Raw genomic sequence first — 19,362 nt, forward strand, 5'->3', positions numbered from 1 at the left:
TCTAATTTATGTCAAGAGGTTGTTCCCATTTCAGAAAGATTTTAGCAAGGGGCTGGTGCACAGGTATGTATTTGGAGGATTAGAGAGCACATTGTTAATACCAAAATAATTTCAGCTTTCTCTAATTCCCTAACTTATAGAGAAGAGCTGTATGAAAGGCTACCACTGCTCCCAAAGCACAGATGCTCTGCACCACAGATACCATGAGTATGTGGGAGATGGCAAGGCACCCTCAGAGTCTCTTTACTGCCTTCTCAGTGGCCGAGACATTGAAACACCATATTAACCTGTGACTTGTGTGCGTGAGAGAGGGATTTATTGATTTCACAGAGGAACAATTAATTGAATGTCATTTAAACATTTCAGGGCTTGTCAGCCTTTTCCACAGGAGAGTACTCACCTCCACACAACAAAGTATGCAATCCCTAGTTCATCAGCAGTGAAGAAGGTCCCTTTGTTAATCAAACAAAAGCTGTTGAAAAGCTACAGGTGTAAGAATACAGAGTTTGCATCTGCTAAGATAAATCTGCTGGTTTGGTATCCAAAACACACTGATGTGAGAGTAAGAAGTGAAGAAGGAACAGGAGAAAAGATGACAGAACTAAGGTGAGCAGCAGAAGCTGTTGGAAAGTGTAACTAAAGAACAGAAGACTGCTGCAGGCAAATGAAATTAGTCACAAAAGATTAAGCATGTAACCTAATTGCAGGCAGAAAGGTGATGATACACCATGAAGGGACTAATGGGTACCAGTCCAACTATGATTACTTGGTTCTCCAGTCCTGCAAAGCAGCCTGAAAACAACTGCTGGTGCAGCAGAGAGTGTTTAATTTAAGTTTGGTGAAGAAGGACCAATCTGGAAGTCCAAACTCTACTCTGAATCATACTGCCTGGACTCAGCTCCAGCAAAGTGAGGATTTTCTCCTCCTATTCATGATGCAGAAGAGGCCATGACTTTAGCACTGAAATTCTTAAAATCCTGAATTTCTCATAATCCTGCATCTATCATTACACCCTCTATTCCTCCTGCACTGCACCACGGTGTGGGGCTGGTGGCCAACAGCCACGGCCATTGGGCCACTACACACTTCTCTGAAGGGGTCCTGAGCCCACAGGCTGAGGAGAATCACTGACAGCACAGACAGGAATGTGCAAGCATATGCAGTGCCCTGCTCACTACCCTGCACTGTCACAACTTCCAGGGCAGGACAAGGACCAGCTGGTGTGATGAATGAGCTTTGTACGTGTGTGAGCTCACATTAAGGTTAATGTGTGAAACAATCTGTTCTGCAGGATGTTGGTTAAACTGGCTGCAGAGGGTTTGGGATGATTGCTAAACTGACCTGCTCTGCAGAAGGTCCAGGGTGAAGCAAAGCCTCTATTGTAATTATGACTGTCTTGTATCATCTTTTTGCCCTGAAGAACCAAGGACCTCTGAATGTGCCTTCCCCACGGTGTTGGATGGCACCATCTCAAAACCCTGTGGGCCCCAGCTTAGAACCATTCCAGAGGCAAAAAAACCCATGGAAAAATGCATATAACATACATGTAACAGATGTTACAGCAGATATTAATTCATTCAAAATTTACAGGTTGATTAATATAATTAAATTCCCTAGAAATAAACAACCAGCAGATTTGACAAACTCAGCCATTTCCCCTCGAGGCTGACATTTTTAGTCTCCCAGGAGGGTTGGGCATATTTTTTTAAAGTCAGTCCCTGTGGCAGTGGCGGTGGTGGGTGAGCAGGATGGGCTCTGCCTCTGCTGCAGGCTGATTTCCCAGTGCCCTCCAAGCCCTGTCACAGGGCCAGCAGGCACAGGACACAGCCTTTGCAGTGCTGCTCTGGCACACCTCAGATGCCACGAGGCCAGATGCAAGGACCAGGCAAGGCTCAGGAGGCCTTGGAGCACATCCAGAGCCGTGTCCTGCCTCCCTGCTCTGCTGCCAGGCTGCCTTTGGGCAATGCTGCTGGCAAGGTGCCCCTGAGCTCCTCCCTGCTCACACACAGCTCCAAGGCTCCTGGCACAGCCCCGCTGGCCATTCTGTGCCTCTGCAGGGCTGAGCACACTGTCAACACAACACACCACAGCAGGGACAGCAGCACACACAGACCCCTTCCACCCCATCCTCCCTTTTAAGGATGGATATAGTGCAAGAGAAGAGGGGTAGATTTGGAGTCTTCCTTGCAGCACGGAGTGTCTCACCCAGAAAGATGCCAGAAGAAGTATTTGGAAGAGGCTGGTATTCCCCTGCGTCCCTGCGACAGGGCTGAGCAGGGAACACAGATTCACAAAAGCATCAAGGTGCAATTCTAGCACTTCACTGAATTGTAGACGCGTGTTTCAGGCCAGGTTCATAACTCTTGCTGTGCATGTCTACTCCAACAATTTCAGGAGGTTCCTGTGCCAGAAGCCAGCCCTGTATCTTGGGATCCATAGTCACAAAAGTCTATAGCACCTGAACTGAGTTCCTGTGATCCAGAGACTTCAATAAAATTATTTTTGTTTTGCAGATGCTTAGTCAGGACATCACCCTTTGACAGCAAAGTTCCAGTTCCCATCCAGGCCTTTCTGCTACAGTACCCTACATTCCCCACTGCTGCCAGATGGACACCATAGAACCACACTCACACTGTCAAGCTGTGTGAGCAAAAAAGGACAAAAATTTGGGATTTTGACTTATATAGTCTTTGGAATTTGATCAGGGATTGGGGGACAAGGTTGACACTTCTTTGACCTTACTGGTCAACCTAGAAGTCCATCACAGAGGGGAATGCAAAAACAATCCACTTTGTGTCACAATGCTTGAAAACTCCAGTACAAGAATGTAAAAATTAGAAGACTGAAAAAATCAGGACGACACCCCACTGTTTTAGCCAGTCTGTCTTGAAATACCCCAGGGATTTAGCCTCTCTTCCTTTTCCTTGGAAAACAGCAATACAATTCAATGTTCCCCATTTTTAAAGTTTTCTATCACTTTGCTCCCAGTTATAATTATAGTCATACAGTCAATAAAGTTTTTTCCTTGGATTTTTTAGCCTCTTTCCTGCTTTCACCTCCAGAGCTGTTAGTCACTGTTTGGAAAAGACACATAATTTCCTAGTTTCATCCATTCTGTATTTGAGTTTGGTATTATTAGAAAAGAGATCCAAATCATTTCATTAACACACACCTGACCTCAGTCAAACACATCCTCACTCAAAACTTTCCTTACTTCTTTTTGTATCAGTGTCCTGGACTCAGGAAGGAGAACATTTGTCCTCCCTCCACTACAAAATAAAATGTTAATGACAGTCCCACTGTAACCCTGTATATCCTGGAGTTTTGTCTAGGGTTCATTTCTGGAAAACAGGTAACAGACAAATTACTTGATAATAATTTATTGTCAAAATAGACACTGGATAAATGGTGTTAAAAACAAGTAAACCAGGCTTGAGAGTTTTAGGAAAAGCCAAATGTTAGCCAGGTAGCTCTGTGGTTTCTACTCTTGCCTTCACTCAATTTAGAGCAACCCCTCCCTGACAGTGTTTTACCCTCCCTCCACGTTGGAAGGGAATCATGTGGGATCAAAATGCTCCACCAAAGTATAAACATTTTGTTCTGATTTTATTAGGAATGATAAGACAATATAAACCACTCTAAAGTTCTTTCAAAATGGGAATCTGTAATGTTTCTTTGGGGAAGTGTCAAAATTAGGTGAATCAGCATCTCTGGAGCATTCCTCCCCCCCCCCCCCCCCCCCCGCCCAATCCTCTTTCAAAATGAAATTTCAACAAAAGGTCATAATTCATCCCAACACTGACAGACCACTGCTCACAGGGGGAATGGTCCATCTCTGCTCCTCCAGCTGCTGTTAGGTAGACCACTGCATGTTCCTAAATATCTTGTGCAGCTAAGGCTAAGAGAAGAATATTTTTATTGAAGCTTACGTATCCTTTATAATTCGTATTGCTATCATAAAAGACAAGGTAACAGCAGCTAGGATTAGGCCCTGCTGTTACTGATTTTTTCCTCTGAAGCTCTCTTGCTTGAACAGCAAAGTCTGACCTAACTCATTCCAGATGTGAATTCATGGAGTTGGGAAGTTTCGAGAATACAGGTCCCTCAACAGGCTGAGAAACCTGCCCCCAAAGAGCCACAGAAATCCACTGTGTCACTCTCCTCACCTGACAAGCAGAACAACACGGATGACAGCATCTCACCAGGGGAAAAAGGACCATTTCATTAATGAGATTTGTATTTCCAAGTTTCCATGCTACAAGGATGGCATGGCCAGGGCGACTGCCAGGAGCTGTATTTTAGGAACATTCAATGCAAGGCAGGAATCTGTTCCCAGGGGCTGGGTCTTCTCAGGACTGCTGCTTCTTTGATCCATTTTGTTCCCATATTTATGAAAAAGTCAGGGGACAGGAGTAGTTTTTTTACCTCTCAGTTAAGGCCTTCATTCAGTGAGCCCCTTTAAACAGCCAGTTTAAGATAAGAAGAGTAGATACTCTGGAGAGAAATTAAAGGCACATTACACTGGTTTCCTGCTGTTCTTTGCCTTTGGAGACATTTCTCTCTCCCTCCACTGACCTGGCTTCCTAATGAGGCATGTAAACAAGGCAATCCCCTCCAAACAAGTGTGCTTTCTTACAAAGTTTACAAAATGTCCAGGATACCTGCCTGGCTTATGTGTACTTCTAACAAAATCAACTAGTACCACTGGAGATTAAACAGGATTTAAAGAAATGGCATTGGCAGGAGCAGGTTTAACACCCCAAACCTGTTAGGGGAGAGAATGCAGCATTATTGATTCCAGCCCCTGACCTTGGAGTGACGTAAACAGGAGTGCAACAACCCTAGAGGAGTTGTAGCAAAATAGTTACAGCATTGCAAGCAGATTAAAGGTACAGTTAATATTCATACTTCCCCAGATGCTTGCTCATTATTATTCAAGACATGTTTATTATGCAAAATGATAAAGCAGAAAAAAAGGAGAGGAAAAGAAAATGCAAAGACACACGGAGCTTTTAGCATGACTGGGGTTTTCTCAATGCTGCTTAGATTATTTTTTTTATTGTACATAATCATTCCCTTATTAGCAGGAATCTTTGAAGTGATTCAGGCTCTAATTTCAGCATTTCAAACTCACAGGCTTATACTGAAAAAACACAGTGAGCTCTTGTAAGCGACCCATTTTTTTTCCTCTGTATTCTCTACCTCTGCTAGGGTTTTCTACATTTTCCCAATAAATTATGTATCACAATTTGCCATTTCAAAAATAATTAGAACTCCAAGTTAAACAACAAGGAATATCTGAGAGCAATACATTTTATAAGAGAAATGTTTTGCACTTGGGGCAAAACCAATCCCAGCTGCAATGCCACTGAATTATACATAACACCATATTGAGAGATGCACTTTCAGTGTACTTGGAGTGATTGGGTGGACATGTGGAGACTCTACAGCCCCATGATAATGATCTGATCAGGAGAACCAGGTTTGTCTCCCAGGCAAAAGACTTCACAAGCACTCCTTTCTCCATGACCCTGTGAGTTGTTGCAGGAACAATGGAGGGAAAGCTGGGAACTGAGGGGAGAAACTTCACAAAGAAAAGCTACACAGGAGTGGAAATTAATTTGGTGGTGGAACCATTAACTCCAGACAGACAGGAGAACATGTTCTGAGTCTTTTCCTGTTATGATTAGGCTGTAAACTCACTGGAGCAGACAGACCTCTTTATTCCATGTTTCCTGTTGTGCAACAACCAGCCCTTGGTCTCAGCTTCTTCCCAAGTGCTGACGCACTACAGCCCTTTGTAAGTTATACCCACTGCCCTTCATTCATTCTGTGCATTTTTACTTTGGCATCAAATGCTAACAGTGGATCTTCAGGAGAGTCATACCCCTCCCCAGAACAGGGGCTGATTGAAACCTTTGTGCACCATTGGAAATTCCTCATTAGGGAATTTACAGCTGCTGTACATTACAGGAAATCAAAAGGGAACACACCAATGACTCCACAAGCTTGCTATGCAGACAGTGGCTTGTATCCTACCTTCTGCAAAGCAGGATGCCTCCAACCAAAACATGATGTTCTTGTCTACTTATCACCTAATTCCCACACCAACCTCAGAGATAGCAAAAACCTAATCTGGGGAAACAAAATCAGGTATCTAGTGTAAGTAAGCAGTGCACAAGTCCCAAACAGCTGCTTCCCAAACAAAGCAGGTTTAGCATCTCATAAATTTAGGCCTCTAAAGCTGGCTAGGAATATATGGTTGGCTTCAACCCAGCACCCCAGCCTGACACTACTCCTCCCTGAACAATGAGGTTGAAGGTAGCAATGTGGCCGAGCCAGCTGGAAGATCTCTCAAGTTTCTACGAAGTGCTGTCTCACCACATTTGGCTTCAGAGGACTCTACTCAGCCCTAGTTTTGTGCTAATCAACACAACGAAGACTTTTTCCAGGGGCTGGTTATTCTAAGCCCATTCATTCAAGAGCCCATTGGCCTAAACTCAGAAGGAGCTGGCACAAGCCATCCCTAAGACCAGGCTGATAACAGCCTCTGGTTTGATCCAGGGCATAGGATGTCAGCCAAGACCTCAGCTGTGACACAGAGATTAAACATCACCAAAAAACACCTTTAAACAAAACCAAAACAAGCCCACAGTGATTACATGTTCAGTTACAGCATCATTCTGGGTTCAAGAGGAGGGAAAAAAAAAAACCCAACCCCAACCAAAACTGAACAAACAAACAGAAAAAAAAACCCATTACCTTGGACAATTTTATCTGAAACCTGTCATGGTCTTGAGGATGTTTCAAGAATTCCTTACAGGGCTTCCACACAGCATGGAAGGCAGCCAAGCAATTCATTTATCAATTGACTCATGTGAGTGAACAATATCTGTGGGGAATGTTGACCCATTTTTTTCAGAAAAAATCCACTTCCCCCATAAAAGGCTAGTGAAAAAACCAGGTACGTACACAGAGAGAACAAAGCTGTAGTTTAGGGTCTGCTAAGCAAAGAGCAGTGACAATGTGTCCCTTGGTGTGGTCAGCAATGAGGTCCAGGCAGCATGGCCTGGGGACCCTCCCCCAACAAGGAAACCTGCAGCATCAAAAAGAGACTGCCTAAACAGGCTGAGCTCTTCTCAGACATGTTCAGTTCTTTCATGGCATCCTGATCTCATCCCTTGTCCTTTATGTTGAGCTTGACCCACACTCCCTGCTCCTAACACACTTTATCCACAAATTTTCTATTTTCTTGCCTTGGGATTTGCTCCCAAACATAGTGAATATATTGGTTTACTGCTGTAAGTCAAAGACAGAGCCACCAGTCATTACAAGGAAAGTTGGATCGCATTGATAAAATGAAGAGTTTCACTCTTATTAGCTCAGACAGAGCTCAATGCCATCAAGCTTTGGCATGTAATGAGGTTCACTTCATTAACCACTGGCCATCACAGTGCATCCTTCCCCATCAGCCTCCCCTGATTAACCTTCCTACTCAAGACAGGCACACTTGTTGGAAATATGCAGGCCCATTAAACCACCCTCACTTGAATACGTGTGATCTGGTGCCTTTTAGGATATCATGTCTCACTACTGTCAGAGAGACAGAATTTTTCTCTGCATCTCCTTTAGTCTCTCAGCTGTCAAACAACATTTTTCCAACTCTTTATTTCTTCTTTTTCCCAAGACCCACACTTTTCCCTCTCCTGCACTATTTGTTCAGAAAATGATGACTACTCATGGGTCTAAGAGGACCCTGTTGATTGGCTGTGGCTCTGTGACACACTCTGATTTCCTGCAATCCTCATTTACAGGACACTGGTGGTAAAATAAGCCTCAGCACTGGGCCAGAATTGTGTTCTGCACTGCATAAACAGGGCAAAGCATCAGTCCTGAGCCCGTGACAATGTGCCCAGAGGGATGCAAGTGCAATAATGCAGTACCACACCATGTTTGGTATTACCTTTAGGACTCTGATAGCTTTACAAAAAGAGGAAGTTTTCATTGTTAGTAAACCAATTTAATTTATTTAGAAGCAGTCAATTATGTTTACTGGGCTATGAAAGAACAGGAAGCGTCTGGCATCCACAGAGATCCAGATTGATCTCTGTGTCTCTTCTTGACAAGCAGCCAGTTTTGAGACCTATCTCGCCAGGCATACTAACACATCCACTTGCTTTCTACCCTGAGCTGCTAGGGAGACACAGTCTTCCTACAACCCAAGGGAAAACAGGAAATCCCAACCATGTGAGTAGTATAAAACTGACCAGGAACAAAGAAGGAAGAAAAAAGTTGGGAAAAATTGCACAGAGCAACCCAAACTGCTTTCCTTACAGTGGTCCCATCTCCATGCTCACATACACTTCAGAAGCAAAGTAAGTGCTAGGCAAGAGCAGAATTACTGCACTGTAAATTTACACAAAGGCAGATGAGATTAGAATCTGGCTATGCACTGTAAAGCTATCATAACTACAGAAATGAGAAGTGTATTATTAACTATCACTTTTTACTATGTAGAACTAGAACAAAGTTATTTGAAGCATAAAAATTCTGGCAAAGGGCTGCCATATTTAATAAATCACCGAATCAATTATTCACTGTGAAAATCAATTACTTGGTTTAAATGAGAATCTTATGAATAACCTCATGCCCTTTCATGCCATCTAAGAAAGTTATAAGGGAATTAGTTGGCAAAAATTGCCATACTTATCTTTTATGTGCATTGAAAAGACCACACAAATACAAGGAATTTCTGCCAAAAGAATAGTCCAGAACCCTTCTATGACAGTCAGGATATTGCTGTGGATTTACACTGCAGTCAAAAACAGAGTATGACCCATTGGGGCACCACCTATGATCAGGTATCTAGGTGCAATTTAGAAGCAATCTCATTGAGTCCATGCCATTTCACAAATGAGAAATCAGAATATGACCAACCAACTCTACACAAACACCTCAAGCAACGTGACCTACATTAAGTACGCACTTAAACGAACAGAAAGTGTATCTTCATAGGTCAGGAAATACTGCCACGAATCTCTGAGGAGACACTTTAAAGTGAATATTGCATGGCCTTGCAGCAGATCCCCCCACTCCTGCTTCTAAACGTTTGCTGATACAGGACTGTTTTCTGAAAAAGGTGGAAGTCCCAGCGCAGTCTGCTTCCTCCCACCATAAAACCACAGCACTGCAGGAGCCCAACAGGCAAAGTACTTACTGAGCTGTAGAGATACCCCTCAGCGTTCATGGCAACGTACAGACCTGCCTTCACCCCTTGGATTGCCACCACGCGAAGACCCACAGGAATTAGATTGAAAAGGGCTGTGGAGGGAAAAGAAAAGCAAATGTTATGGACACATCACCCTACATGGCCACTGCTGCCTTTGCCCCAGGGCCAGCCCACCCCACTCCTGCCTCTTCACAAAAGAGGCCGCACTAGGATCAAGCATCCTGCTTCCAGCTACAGGGAAGGACTGCAGCCATGGAGCTGATGGTGAATTTTATAAGTACTGAGTTTGGCCGCCTCCCATATGGCTTAACACATCCATCACTGTCTGATCACTGCCTTTGCAATGCCAAGGGCTCATCCGTGCTCCCAAGCAAGAGCATCGTGATGGCTTTCTGAGGGCCATCTGAGCCAGGGCAACTGCACATATACAGACTTTGCCTATGGCAAACACAACAACACAACTCAGTTTAGCTCACCCTAAAACACATTTAAGCCTAGTCACAGTTTCCTGCATTCGCCATATGCTAAAAGAGTAGACAGACAGTGACCATGGCCAGAAGAATGCAAATCAACCTGACTGTGTGTTTGCCCGTGTGATCCTAAGCTGTCAAGAGAATGAAAAAACTCAAGAAGAGAAAGTGCTCCACTGTGGGATGTCAGCACTGCTCCCCATTTAGGATCAGCCCTGGAGAGGACTGAAGAGGACAAGATCTTCCATTATTCAGTTTTACTGCAGTCTTATTGATTAAAGCATTGCAACCACTTCCTCTCAGTTAATTACTTTATTGCTTGATCCCCACCCAGCAGACTCTGTATCTCATTGAAAGACTCTTCCCAGGAGTATATACATTAATGTACTGTCAGGCTTTAGCTACATTTCTAACAGCATAGGCTCAAAGAGGAGGTTATTATCAGCACTGATAGACTGAGAACTGAAGCATTAGCATGGCTTTGTTTCCACTGAGCTTTATAGGACGAGAGTGTTTAGATGTTGCAGGATCCCTTGTGCTCCAGCTTACAAAGAGCTAACTAGAACTCATGCCAGGAAGCTGAAGATATGGAAAGATGGGCACAGGGTCAGGCAGAAGTATAAGCACAAATACAGTGGAAATACTTCATTCAAGGTCTCTTCCCACAGAACAGCCCTGAAACAAGAATATGCAAGCCACTTTGCTCAGGACCAGGTGTCTTGGCTGAGCTGGTTTCAGGGTTGCCTCCAAAAGAAGATCCAAAAATTCTGGTGCATGTGAATATAATTTTTTCTTCACTTAATTCCCAAAGGATGACTCTCATCAATGAGCTGCCTAAAATGGAGACAACTCAAGTCCTGTGAAAAAAAAAACCCTACTCTCAATATCAGCCCCTTCTTGTGCTTTTAAGCACTATATTCAGCAAAACTTCAAAACATGTTTTGAAGTTTTACCAAATCCAGTGCCTGTATGTGTATTTTTGGGGGAGAATGCCAATAGATGTATATGGAAAATGCAGTCCATGCTGGGTATTGGTCTGTGAATAACTGGAATCAAGGACAATGTTACCCTAGTACTCTCCCTAGACAAGACAAACACATCCCACAGTAACTACTCAGCCTTAGAGGTGTTGCCTATCTCTTTCTCCCTACCATGAAGGTCTAAAACCTTCTGCAATTAACAGTCTTAAGGCATTCCCTTCCCTATTTCTTCCTCCCTACTGAAAAATGGAGCATATTACTGTTAATAATGAAACAAAATGGGGCATCATCATTCATTTCCTACAGCCAATTTGTCTTGCACAGAAAACTTGTGACAGACCATTCAAAGTATTCATTAGGCAGCAAGGTGATAACACCCAGAATTAGTGGTTGAGAAGTTCCACTTGGAAGCACCCACATGTTTCCAAATCTCTTTCCACCTCTACATGCAAAGGGAGCAAAGGAATAATCCTATTGTGCTCTGCTACAGCAGCACTGCCAGTTCCCAAACTCCCTGGGATCCTGCTGCACCCACGACCATGGCAGAGCATCTCCTCAAATGCAGAGGAGCAAGCAGGCAGGTAAGCATAAGGACACAAAGCTGACAGAGGAAACTGGCAGCCAAAAGAAGTGTTAGGAAGCAAATAGCTTCCTTTATTAAAAACAGCAGCAGTTTGGGTCAATCAGTTTTGTAAATTCCCAGAGCTACATCTGCACTCAAATCAAGAAATACCTTTGTATAAATTGATGCCTTTTGCTATCATGCTTCCAAAAAATATTCCATATTTAGAACAGATTTAAAAGCTTATAAGCTTTATAGTAAGTATGTAAAAATGGGGGGAAACCCCTCTATCAACCTCAAAAGCAAGATGCCTCATTTCTTCTCAGGAAAAAAAACTCTGATTCATTTGAAACAGCAGATTTTGAAAATGGGAAGTGAGGACTAGATGTGATAGAATAGAACTGGACACTGATGTGCTGATGTGAAAAACAGAAAAAATTTAAAAATGCTTTTAAAAACTGCTTTGCTACTACAAATGGCATAACGATCCAATGCCATCTGCAGCTTCATGGAAGGGACAAGCTCTTTTACTTCATGGGCAAAAGAGAAAATACTTGAAGATGTTGAGTATTCATGCCCCTTTTCCTTCATTACATCTTACCATCTTCAACCAGTGGTATTTACACCTGACCCTACTACTTCTAGCACACTCCAGTCCTAAATGCATGAGAATATTGTCACTGTTATGGTAATCCATCAGCTAAATTCAGAATGCATGTTTCCCTATGGGTCTATGTTATCTACAGAAATGGAAGAGGCAAGACTTGCCATACACAAGGTGTGATCAATATGCTCAGGTACAAACAGCAGCAAGTCAAACAAGCTAAAGTCATTTATAATAGGTGATTTGTTCTTAAGCAAGACATTTGTGCTGCACGTGAATAACAAAGAACCAATGGAAGATGCAATAGGCCAGAGCAGCCTCAGTGCATGAGGTGGTGAGGATTAAGAACCTGAGGGGAGTGAGGAAGGCTGCTGAGATGATCAAGAGGCTCTGGTGCAAAACGTAACAAAAGAAGACACAGAGGGAACTGCATTTGCTTAACTCAAAGAAGGGAAAGCCACAGACAGATTCCTCTCAGAGGAGCACAATGAAAGGACAAGAGGCACTAGACCAAAGATTTAAATAGAAATGAGGACTGGTGATGAAGAAAAGTCTCTACAAGGAGAATAGTGCAGCACTGGAACCTGAGAAGTTATGAGAGGTAATGGAATAGCTCATTCCTTGAAATGTTTGAAAGAACTCGACAAGGCTCTGTACAGCTGAAGACAACCCAAGTGGGATGCTGGAATGCAAGTGTCCTTAATCTTTTGGTGTTTCTGGCCAGAAAGCCCCAAACAATGTTTGCCTGAAAAGCCCCAAACTATATCCTAGATATGCTGGGCTGTTTCCACCTGGTCCATCCAGTTCACCTATCATTTCTGCACCGTCCATTTGCCAAAGCTTTTCAGATGTTCAGCAGGATGATGAGGGCAGACAAGGAAGTCCACATGACGTTATGAACGGGCATTACCCTGGTCAGCCCAGGGGAGAGCAGTAACAATGCAAACACTGACAGCAGCAGTGAGCCCTGAAAGGCCATCTGAGATCACTGGAGCTGGAATGAAAATATACTGCCCCAAGCTGGGGTTCATACATCACAGGAGGAACACAAACAGGGGCGTCATGAAAATCACTCCAGTGGGAAGAAAATTCTTCACATATCCCAGTGCCAGCAGCCAGAGAATGTGCCCACCTTGCTTACATGTCTCTAACGGCATGGCAGAAGGAACAGATGTCCCAAGTGCTGGCTCCTGGAAAGCTGGCTGGATGCCCATTCAAATGCCATTAGAACTTGGCTTCTGGGGTGTTTTTTTTTTCTTTAAGTGAGAAGAGGTGGAAAATAAATGCCATCATCTTCAAGAATACACATAAAATGGGCAACAGATAATTAATTTAAAAACTGCTTAAATATTAGCAGTTCCTATTGTATAAATAACTGGGTTTTTATTAGAACTTTTAATTGCATCAGATATATCTGAGGGACATGGCATGTCTCATTTTAAACATTTATTTTGCCAATGTAAACCAACCTAATGTATTCCATGAAAATTATGCATCCTTTCACAATGTTAATTTGAATAATCAATGTGGGGATACAGAACACAAAACAATGTATGGAACATGGTGTTCACCAGCTGTTTATCTGTGCCAAGATGACTTCTGCATGGAGAATAGATGGTCATCGAGGGTGAGAAGGATCCTCCTCTGGCCCTCAAGAGTGTCCTTCCTTGCTGTGAATGCAAGTTAAGCAACCCCTCCTCAGGGATGGGAAAATATTATTTATCTAGTCTTCGATGAGTTTGGCTCTTGCACGCACTTCTGACTGGCTGGTCAGGAATCTTCTGGAGAAGTATTTCAAAACAGAAAACAGCAGTGAAGCAAATCTGTAAGCTGTTTACTTGGACAAGTAACTTGACTTTCTTCTGGTCAAAAATTGAGATTTTTGGAGGAAGAAAAAAAGAAAATAAAAAACAGTTGTCTTTATTTTGGTACTTCCAGAGCGAAAAATGTGATTTCGTTTTGAAGCTGTAACTGGAAGCTTCACATATTCTAAAATGTTCATTCAAACTGAAGATTTATGGACAAGACCATGTGGTAAAAAGTTATACAAAATTAAATAAAGCACAGTCCTAATTTAATTTTCAGGAGCCAAGTATTATCAGATTGGATTCCTTCCCTCTTTTGAGATCCCCTGAGATCAGAAGATGGGGAACTCTTTGGCTTCGATTTTCTCTCAAAAACTTGCCTAAACTTTCCAGCATAGTCTCTGACTTCGAGCCAGTGACTTGGCACACTTCAGTGAGATGCCTCCTGTCCCACCAAGCTGCTGAGGCAGGGCTGCCATCTCACCAGATAAATTTACACCCTAGAAGTGTACTTCAGCCCATCTATTTCCAGTTAAGAAGACTGGGTAGAAGTAGCTCTCAAGTACTCAGCACCTGGCCAAACTCATCTCTGACATTTCTGTGGGGGTAGATAAATCACAGGTCTTTGGGCAATTGGGGCCCAACCTCAGCCATGGGAACTCAGGAGGTTCCCCTGCAACCACTGAGAGTGCAGCAGCTTCTCTCATCTCCCCTGTCAGTCTGAAATATTGCAGACCTGCTCTTATATTTTTTTGCTGTTTACCTAAATTCATCCCTGCTCCCATTTAAGCCCATTACTTTGTTGTTCAGTCCTCCGTGATAGATGAGGGCAATGAATCCCTGTCATCTCTAGCGTATCTTCCCGTGTTTTTGACAAATAGGCCTCCAATGGGATTTTTTGCAGCTGAAGAACTCCCCAGGTCTTCTTCCTTTGAGAAAAAGCAGCTAATACAGCCCACTGAACTCACCCTATGTGCTGGTGTTTGTTTGAGAGTACCTCAAGGCCAGACTCTTCTTGAAGGAGACCTCCTGAGTCTCTGAGTGTAGAAGTCGGTGTATGTAGCAGTGGGTGTATGCACAGATTCCCCTGCTCCACACATAAATCAGAAATTGTCTCACTGCAATATGCAGTATTTAGGTTTTTTTCAATATCAGTGCATTAAAAAGAACTAAAACCTGACATTTGTGTCTGATACAGGCCACATTTCTGGTAGATGCAGACTCTTGGGTCATTCCACAAGAGCTTTGCCAGCCACCTGCAATTTCAGTCACCATCTTCCCACAGCTCCTCTCTCCTGTATGGATCCCCAGCCCTGAGCTGCCTGCAGCAGGGCAGCCCCAGAACACACCATGCTATTTCTACAGCACTCTGCATCTTCCTGGGAATGGAGTAAACACCAGGGATGTGGGGCTGCAGTCACCCTGCACCCCTGTCCAAGTGCACTTTCACAGGACACTGTCAATGCCCCACTACCTGTGTGTTGCAACCCTACAGACACCCCTCACCTGCCTTCCTGGAGGAATGCCACCTTCAATTCAGCTAGGAGCTTCTTTGAATTAGATCAAAATTTGTCTGCAAATCGAGCAGGTTCCTCCTTTCACAAAGTACACGAAGTTTGCTTCCATCAACCCTACCAAATAGATGAATCGTTGTTCACCTCTAATAATGACTGGGAAGCCAAATTCCAAGCTGGCCAGGTTAAATACCCCTTTAGCAGTAGTACAGGGAGCTCCAAACCGACATAGATAAAAAAGCAAGACTTGAGTCCTACTTTGTTGATGCATTTTGTTGCAGCAAGGATCTGAGCTTAACTGCCCACTCAGGGATGGCACTCTGATGCCTATGAAATGCAGAGATACTGCAGAAAATACTCTACACCTTTTTGAACCTTTTGAAGAGCTTTGGCATTGACAAAACCACTTCCTTTTCAAAAGAAAGATTGACTACTGCTTTGCATGCATTTAAACCAGTATGGCTCCTGCACATGGCCATGGTTTTTAAACTGTGTGGCTCTGCTGCCCTTTGTTGTCCAGCACAAACCCAACCCCCTTTGAACATGGTTTTGGAAGATGACCTCCTTTGACAAGGTCATTTGATACCCCCAGCCTTTATACCAGCCTCAAAGCACGAGACTTCAGTGAACAGCTGCTTTTCTCCATCCTAGAAATTCCTGATGCTTGCTGAATTTTTGAGGCTAAAATAGTGAAAACGATTTTCTCCTCTTCTCCTTGCAGAGAGAATTCCCCATATCCTTTACCCACGTGGCATGTGTATAAATATAATCTCCTTTCTCTTCTGGCAGCAATTCAAATCATGGGTTTTATTCTCCACCCCACCCAGATGGCAGTTACAGAATCGGGGCAGGAGGGAAGAAGATCAGAGAGGAAACATATGAAATGATACTGGCAAGATTTAAAGGGGACAGAGATAGAAAAAAATGTGCAGAAAACAGCTGTCTTCCTTCTAATTTGATCTTTTCAAAAATGAAGCTGCACAAGTGAGACTCACTAGGTGATGCACTTGATTGTAATTGGGTTGCAAAACAGGCTAATTTTTCTTACTGTAGTCACTGTTTTCGTCCTTGGTCCCATCAATTGTACCATCTGGGTGCATCTGCAGGAAGTATTCCTGCTGGCTGAATAACCTTGTCACAATTCCTTTCAGCTGGGGTTCTGCAAAATAAAAATAATAATTATTATCAGATATATCAAGTAGCACAAGACCAAATTTGCTTTTCCCCCATTAAGCCCTGAGTAAATGCAGAAATGCTTGGCAAGTAGGACTGCTTTCAGTGATTCCTTTTAAGCATGGTTGTAAAATATTCACATATAACACACAGATATACAGGCAAATACAGTTGAGATCAGATGAGCAGATAAAATGAAATGCATACTTGGAGCAGTAGAAAGAGATTATGGAACATCAGTTCTCTGAAAGTTACCTACCAAATGGAAGTATTTAGACAGTGGATGTATTTAGAATATGCCACTTGTTCAGAAGAGTATTTGCTAGCACGGTCGCAAAGAATGTGCCCATTGTTTCTTAACCTGCTTGGGAAGCCAACCATCTTGCTCTTTGTATGGTCGAGTCACTATCGTGCAGTGCCAGTTTTATGTCAGTGAAAAGTTACTTTAATCACTGGCATTACAGTGGTGCAAACCCAGAGCAACTGAGTGCTGAAACAGGGCTGCACATGAGTCCAACTCTGTGGGACTTGGGGAGAAAAATTCAGAAAGGAACAGACACAAGACATTTCCAAAAGTGACCTCTGAAACATTTATGGGCACCTCAGACCACCTCTGTTTTAAAATCCTGCATGTTCCCGCCCTCCTAAAATGCATGCCACACGTTCTGGCAGATAAAAATCTCTGTCTCCAACACAGACCTTTCCCAGCCCCTGTGTATCATGAGCCAGCCATGCCCTGGCTGGTTCTTCCCTATTGGCTCTTCAACATTTTCTATCTTCCTGCTGAAGGGTAAAAGGAAAACAAGGAAAAAAGAGGAACCAATTCGAACTTCACATGACAGAGGTGTGCAGCTTTACCACCTGTCTCCACGTCACCCTACCAATCAAACACAAACTAAGTGGTCAAAACCAAATCTGATTGTAATAATGCAAGTTTTAAAATTTGTCACAGACACTGCTGCTGGAACTTAAGCAAGCTGACTGCATATGAGCAGACACACTCGCTGGATGGAGGAGATCCTCCTTGTGTGACAGGAGGTCGCGGTTTTATGTGACCACCCACCAAAAGTAAATAAATAAGACCCAATTATTGCTGGCTCAATGGACAGGAAAGAATCCAGTGCAGCATACCAAGGCCTCGTCAGGCTCCTGCCTTTCATGCCTCTAGTGAAGCTGTTTAATAAGCCATGGTCGTTACATAACCGTGGTCGCATTGTGTGTTAATGTTCCCATCTGGAGCCCTGCTCTCGCTGCATCGCTGCACGACTCCCCTTTGGGGAACCCTCACCCTGCGCTCCTGCACTGACAGCAGCAGCAATCTCAGATCCAGACAGGCTGCAGGTACAAAGGATTTCAGTTTCAGCAATCCCTATACTAGCCAGGGGGAGGGTCAGGTACCTTCTCACAGCTATAAAAGCCACTGAATACATCAGATCAGATGGTTTCTATGCTGCCTTAAAAAAGAAGTGATTTCAGTGCAGTGAGTGCTGTAGGCTGCAGTCAGGCTTTCTCTCAGCAAGACTCAGTGCTGGGACAGTAAATAAGTACAATTGTACCGGTCATCTACTAAGAGCTAGCACTGGCCAAGCCAGCATATGTCATAATAACATCTAGCAAAACAATTAGCTCATTCTTCTCACCTAAATGAATTATCTATTTTGTTGACTGCAGAAGCTTGATTTAACTTGCTTTTCATTAGAAAAGTACATCAAAGCTAGAGGAAATGAAAAGCTGCATTCTCAGGCACAGATGCCTGCACCACGCTCCTCAAGTCTGTCCCCTTCCTCCCTTTTATCTAATACCACCATAGTAAAGGCACTAATAGGCACTCTTCGATATGAGACACCTACATTTGAGTCCCTGAATGAATCTTAGCCTCAATTTTACTAGCTGGTTAAATTTTAATGTTTAAGTACTTTGCATGGAATGCAAGAGCTCCCAGAAGGAGAGATTTAGGAGATGCTCCTGCAAGTCTGAGGCTTTCTGTGTGCTGGAGAAGTGGGAAGGTCTTGTCTTAATGCTCTCTGAAAACGAGTGGGGAGAGAAAACAACCCTAACCTTATCTCTTTTCTTCAGAAGATGACTTAGCTACAGGACAGAATTAGAATAACATCTTTTCCTCCTTCTTAGGGATGCAAACTATATTTCAACCAGGCAAATCATTTTGAAACAGAAAAATCTTTCCCACTTTTAGTAAATAGTCTACCAAGTAAAACACTGACCAAATCTGCTTATTACTAATATCTTACGACACTTTCAGAATTTATCAGAAAGTATCCAAGATCCCCTGATCCCTCCTTGCATCCTTTCTATAGATGCAAACACATGCACCAGAAGGCTGTATCACCATAGCAAATACAGAGTAAACCCCAGGGTTCCTTTCTGCTACTGACCTGACAGACACCTGGTCAGCTCTAACAACTGCCCTTCTCATAATGCCGGCCTTTTCTGAGTCATTGCCTACCTAGGGAAAAGTTGGAGGGGAAGTCTTGTGTTACATGACCTGGTTTTGCTGAACTTTGAGGCTCACACCCAAACCCAAAAGTGAAACTCAAAGGCAGTGAAGCAGACAGTTCACAAACGCACATTCCTCCTGGTCCTAACACAGTCTGAAAGCAGCAGAGCTCCTGTCTCTCCTCAGTGCACAGATCCTCCTCTGCAGGAACATCCCTGTGAGGGGATCCTAAATGAGCCCACACTCATTTAGGATGTCCTGTAGCAAAAAAATGCCTCTTCCAGATACCGAAGGATCAGAGAGTGTTCTGGAGACACACAGTTCTCTCCTTTCCTGGTTTCTTCATTTCCTTGGGTCTCTCTACAGCAAAGAAGTGCTGGTGAGAAGCTGCACCTTTGGGTACCTTTAGCTACCTGAACTAAACCCAGAAGCAGTGCAGGGAGGTGCACAACCAGCACCAAGTTCTCTCCTCTAACACAAGGAGGGCTGGGGAATTGCCTGAGCAATGGCTGATTTGTCTCACACAGTACAGCCATCTCTCCACCTGAACTGATCTCTCTCTGCATCCCC

At 43.5% G+C, this 19,362-nt stretch overlaps 1 protein-coding gene across 2 annotated transcripts in view; it reads right to left on the reverse strand.

The window, feature by feature from the left end:
* FGF12 (fibroblast growth factor 12) overlaps window positions 1-19,362 on the reverse strand; it is a 218,159-nt gene that overhangs the window by 60,118 nt on the left and 138,679 nt on the right. For both annotated transcript variants that reach the window (XM_066325981.1, XM_066325980.1), the window contains 2 exons: window positions 16,213-16,323; window positions 9,218-9,321 (listed from right to left, as the gene is read on the reverse strand). In XM_066325981.1, coding sequence (XP_066182078.1) covers window positions 9,218-9,321; window positions 16,213-16,323 — 215 coding nt within the window. The remainder of the gene's footprint in view (window positions 1-9,217; window positions 9,322-16,212; window positions 16,324-19,362) is intronic.

Source organism: Sylvia atricapilla, chromosome 10, assembly GCF_009819655.1.
Source record: "Sylvia atricapilla isolate bSylAtr1 chromosome 10, bSylAtr1.pri, whole genome shotgun sequence".
Taxonomy (NCBI): Eukaryota; Metazoa; Chordata; class Aves; order Passeriformes; family Sylviidae; genus Sylvia; species Sylvia atricapilla.